The 5,275-nt window shown below is 41.1% G+C and overlaps 1 protein-coding gene across 1 annotated transcript; it reads right to left on the reverse strand.

Moving 5' to 3' along the window:
* Window positions 1–429: 429 nt before the first annotated feature.
* On the reverse strand, window positions 430–1,542 carry PSRP4 (plastid-specific ribosomal protein 4). Its single transcript, XM_089448270.1, has 3 exons — window positions 1,347–1,542; window positions 1,156–1,220; window positions 430–814 (listed from the first exon to the last, which is right to left on the reverse strand). Exons 1-3 carry the CDS (start codon window positions 1,477–1,479, stop codon window positions 683–685), a joined length of 330 nt encoding a protein of 109 aa, XP_089304396.1. The 5' UTR covers window positions 1,480–1,542; the 3' UTR covers window positions 430–682.
* Window positions 1,543–5,275: the final 3,733 nt, after the last annotated feature.

Below are 5,275 nucleotides of genomic sequence, written 5' to 3' on the forward strand. Positions count from 1 at the left end.
CAGAACAGTAGCTCGGACTATCTCCACTTCCTATCCAGTATGGGAAATAATTGACACTAGTCTTTCATTTTGGGAACAGAACAACTTTTGTAGGCACTTCATGAATATATCAAAAGATGTATTGAGATTAAGGAAAAAAGCCATCAAGTCCTTCCGGAAGTCTAGTGGTAAGTTGGGAGCTTATTACAGCAATAACCCAGTTTGAGCCCTGGCAGGTGTGTCCCAACCAATAAAGGACTCTGTCAAACAGAAAAGGGACAACATTTGTTTGCTTGGTGTGCCAGTTATATACGATACAGAGATCCATGGTCCCTTCATCAGAACAAATGATGGAAAGAATAATGCCATCCAATTGCGCACACATTAACACACATTCCAAATCTTCAGTTGTTGTGGAGACCATAGAAGAAGGCATGAAAAGCTTGCCACTGTATCAACAATATCAAACCACCTCCATAAAACAGAAAGGATGCACATTTGAAAAAAGTTTTCATGCACATTGGCATAACTCAGTAAGTCAGCATTTAGGACCTTGAGCTATGCTCAGGCAAGACTTTTCTGGACCTTTCCTCGACTACCCTTGACATTAATTAAACTCAAAAAACAACAATTTAAAACATAGTCGGTCTTGCTTCAATCTAAAATAGCGGTATCCAATAACAATGATATAAATTCCATCTTTTCAGCCGAAAATAGATTCATCAATCTCTATCTCAATTTTCTCTCCGTCATCAAAAAGATCTTTCTTCGGCTCCCTTGGTGGCAGAGGAGTTACTGGGAGGCCCTTACCCTTCTTGTTGTCTCTCGGCCTTGCCTGGCCATCATCAAACACGCAACATCTTATGGAATATTTACCCTAATTAACAACCTCTGAAAAATCTTTTAAGTCAAATCTAACCACTGTCACAGGTTCTTTTACATGATTATCAAAATTTCTTACATCAACACTGAGACTAAATCAAATTTCACACAGAATTGGAGATTAGACATTCTGGATTAAAAAGTTCAGCAGTTATCAAATACTTGTGCTTTAACGCATTCTGAATTGAAATATTGACCCAACTAGCAAATACTTCAGCTAGGGATTTTAGTGGCCATATATCATTTTATAGCAGACCAACTTCAGCTAAAAATAGTGAGGAAATGGGCACTCACATTTCCAAATGAATGATTGAATCTTTTGCCCTTTGCAGTCCTCTTATCGCCTCTGCCACAGTACACTACCAGGACAAAAATTCCGAGCCTCGATCAGAATAGCAAATGATAAGAAGTAAACAGTGACAGAAAAACAATTTCTGTACGATAAGCAGGAACTTTGAATTCTGAAAAACCCTTTTTTGACTTACCAGTTGGGTAGAATTGTTTTGAAGAAGCAATGGGCTGGGCAACCGTTGTGTTAAGTGACGGTCCACTGAAGGGCCGACCTGAAATGGAAGAAAAAAGAAGAACGCTCTGCCCATTCATGGTTGCTGTTGCCATTACTACCCTGGACGTGAACGTACCCACAAGATAAGAAAAATAGAAAGACAAGCGCTTTAGATTTAAGCGTGTGGACGCTAAATGGTGGGAAACCATTAACATCAAATAATTGATTTATACTTTAAATAATCATGAATTTATCGGCGTTTTAACGATGAATGGTTGGAATAAATGTTTTCTATTTGTATTGATAAAATTAAATTTTCACGGGACAAATGCTTACAAATGAATTTATTTTAAAAATAATAATATTTTTATTTTGAAATATTAAATAATTATATTTATTTATATTAAAATTTAAGTGAAAGTTAAAATTATTGATTTAATTTTTATTAATATAATTTTAGGATTTTAATAATGATGATTAATGTTATTAAAATTATTATGATTTATGAAAGGGGAAAAAATTATTATACAAAAAGGAAAATATTGGCACGACAAATATTTTGAAAATTAAATCAAATGTTAATATAAGATGATTAATTTAAGAGAAAGTGTTTTTCATCTTCAACCTTCTTAGTATCAGTAAAGGTGATAAACTCTTTCATTTCATGGTACCAATGCCCAATCTCATTTTGAAGGTCATGAGAATTTGTTTTTATTTTAACAATCTTTATTTTCTTCTTCATTCGCAGATCACAGCCAGAGATGATTGTCCTCACTGCTGGTTCGACAACTCAGTTATGACAGGTTTTCCCACTGTGAAAAAAAAAATAATAAAATTAAAAATAATATATATATATATATATATATGAGTTGATCACTTACTTATAATAGCTTAGTTTTCTCTTCCCTCACCTCTTTATCATCCCATAATTTCTCCTCAATAATAATAGTTTTAATATTATCCTTATTTTGATAGAACTTCGATTCTCTGTTGCGCCTGCGCGTCCTGCGACTGCGACTGCGCGCCCTGCAAGTGAACCTGCGTGAGCTCTGTGCAGCTGATCGGACCTGCTTGATCTCTGCCTCCTGAACCTGCGCTTTGCATGCAGTGGTTGGCCGATCCATGGATCCTGCCGGGTTCTGATCCTCCAGCCCCTGGGGTTTGAATCAATGGAGGGGTTGGGCTCTCCTCAGACGCTTCCCCCGCCTCCTCCACCGAGAACACCAGCTGAGGCCTTCTCCTAGCTCCTGGCTGGCCTCCCAAAGAAGAGAACAACAGATGCAGCAAAGTTTGTCAAAAAATTAGATGAAATCCCGGTGATCTCTCTTCCTCCAGAAACCCCGATCCAAGTCGCATTGTCGTTAGCTGAACGGGCTCTCATCGGCCAGTTTACAGGGCTATGGCCGTCTCCAAAATCCACCGAGAGCTGGGTCAATAGGAATTGGGCACCGCTAATCAAAGAAAATGTCACCTCATATTTTCTGGGGAGAGGATTTTTCCTATTCGAATTCACATCAAAGGAAGACAAGGATCTGATCTTCCAAAACGGCCCCTACTTCATGGGTCCTCAGGGTTTGTACCTGAACAACTGGACCCCGGACTTTGATCCGACAGTTGATGTGCCCAAAGCAGTCCCGGTTTGGGTCAGGCTCCCAAACCTCCCGGTCCACTGTTGGAATTGGGACTCACTGAGACATATTGGAAACGCCCTGGGGAAATTCATAGACCGAGCAAATAACAAAGATCAATATGATTGTGCCAGGATCTGCGTAGAGGTTGATCTGGAGGTGGGATTACCAGAGGCCATCACACTAAAGGTCGGAAGTTGGACGCATCTACAGAAACTGGATTATGAACAGCTACCCTTCAAATGCCGGAAATGCCATGTTTATGGACATTTCGCCAGAGACTGCCCTAACAACAATGAGACGGTGCAAGGGAGGAGGACGAATGGAACCAAGTCAAGAGATCCAAAGCTCACCCTAAGAACCAGAAACCGGGAGGCCCTACCGGCAAAGCGACTCAACAGACTACTGCTCATCAGATACCGATCAAGACCGTGCCTGAAAACAAATTTGACCCTCTGAGCTCGCAAACAGAGGGCACCCAGGAGATCGAGCTTCAAAAAGAGACAGAAATGGCTCAGGAGACCGAGGTCCACAAAACAGCTCCTCCAGAAAAAGGTACCCCCTCAGCCTCCTCCAAAGGAGCTGTAGATCCCAACGACAAGAATCTAGAAGAGGCGGAAGAAGAACATGAATCTGAAGAATCAGAAGAGGAAGGAGAAATAGGAGAGTCCCAAACCTCAGTAAGAAGATCTACAAGAGGACGGAAAACGGACAGAGAAAAAAGGGAGCAGGAGACCTACAAAGAAAAACTTCAGGGCAGCCAACCAACCTTGGAAAAACTGCTGGCACCAAAGTCAAAGACGCTGAAAAACCAGATCCAAGGCTCCAAGGGAGCCCATCAGAAACACAAATAATGAAGATCATCTCCTGGAACTGTAGAGGTATGGGGAGCAAAGTTAAGGAAGAAGCTATCAGAAATTTAATCAGAACAGAAACCCCAGACATACTTCTTGTCCAGGAGACAAAGCTGGAAGACATTGTCTTCCTCCAATCAAGTAAGAAAATCTGGTACAAAAGTGAAGCAAGAGCAATCTCTGCCCCGGGAGCCTCGGGAGGAATTGGCACTGTATGGAACATGAGTAAATTTGCAGTTCTATTTGAGGCTAGAAATACCCACTGGTTACTGCTGAAAATGCAGAATCTAGTCACCAAGGAAATTTTTTGTCTTTTTAATGTTTACTCTCCAATCAATATTGGGGAAAAAAAGAACTGTTGGGACTCCATAAGACAACAAGCAGATCTGGCAAATATGGAGAATATAATAATAGCCGGAGATCTCAACCTCACTCTCCATTCTTCCGAAAAAAGGGGAGGCAGCATAGTACGAGATCCAGCTAGGGAATGGGTGGAGGACATCTTGCAGGACTGGGACATGCTGGATATCAAGCCCTCTTCCGGTAAGTACTCTTGGTCTAATAAAAGATTAGGCCCAGGCCATATCGCTGCCAGGCTAGATAGATTCTTTATTCAAAGCTCCTTCTTGCTGCTAGGACTTGAACCAAGAATGCACATTCTCCCTAATAGCACTTCGGACCATAAGCCAATTAAACTAGAGCTTCTAGCTCATCTTGATCTGGGCCCTATCCCTTTTCGTTTTAGCCCGCTTTGGATCAAGGAGCCAGGCTTCATGCAAATTGTCAAAGATTGTTGGAATCAGTCGGTCAAAGGCTCACCTTTCTATGTATGGGAAGAAAAGCTCAGAAGGGTAAAAGGAGCTCTCAAAAGATGGGAAAAAACTCTGTCTAATCCGGCTACAGACAGAAAATCCTTGAAAACCTTGCTTGATTCCCATCAAAAGAGCATGGAGAAGGACACAATCACTAAGGAAGTGATTGATCAGGAATCTCATCTGCAGCAGCGATACCACAAGGCTTGCCTAGCTGAAGAAGAATACTGGAGACTGAAATCCCGCAATCTCTGGCTCAAAGCTGGGGATAGGAACACTGCCTTTTTTCACAAACAAACCCAGGTGAGGAAATGTTTTAACACTATCTCAGAGATCAAAGAAGAGAATGACATCTATAAAGATTTTGAATACATAAAGAAATCAGCCTTTTTACACTTTCAAAGCTTGTATAGTGAGGACAAGGATCAGAATCAAAATTCAGATCTGCTAGATGTTGTACCCTCTGTAATATCTCAGCAAACACAGGAAAATCTTGAGGCCAAAATCACCAAAGAGGAAGTGGAAAAAGCCCTATTTGATATGGATCCAGATAAGGCCCCTGGGCCGGATGGCTTCTCAGCCAAATTCCTCCAAGTCTGCTGGCCGATTATAGAA

This window comes from Pinus tabuliformis, chromosome X (assembly GCF_031772625.1).
Source record: "Pinus tabuliformis cultivar Carrire ecotype Pingquan chromosome X, CPIR1, whole genome shotgun sequence".
Classification (NCBI taxonomy): Eukaryota; Viridiplantae; Streptophyta; class Pinopsida; order Pinales; family Pinaceae; genus Pinus; species Pinus tabuliformis.

Coding starts and splice junctions, on each gene's coding strand:
- PSRP4 (XM_089448270.1), bottom strand. CDS start 1,479: ATGGCAACAGCAACCATGAATGGGCAGAGCGTTCTTCTTTTTTCTTCC. Junction 1,221..1,346: donor AAAACAATTCTACCCAACTG/GTAAGTCAAAAA, acceptor TTGTCCTGGTAG/TGTACTGTGGCAGAGGCGAT. Junction 815..1,155: donor TCAATCATTCATTTGGAAAT/GTGAGTGCCCAT, acceptor GATGATGGCCAG/GCAAGGCCGAGAGACAACAA.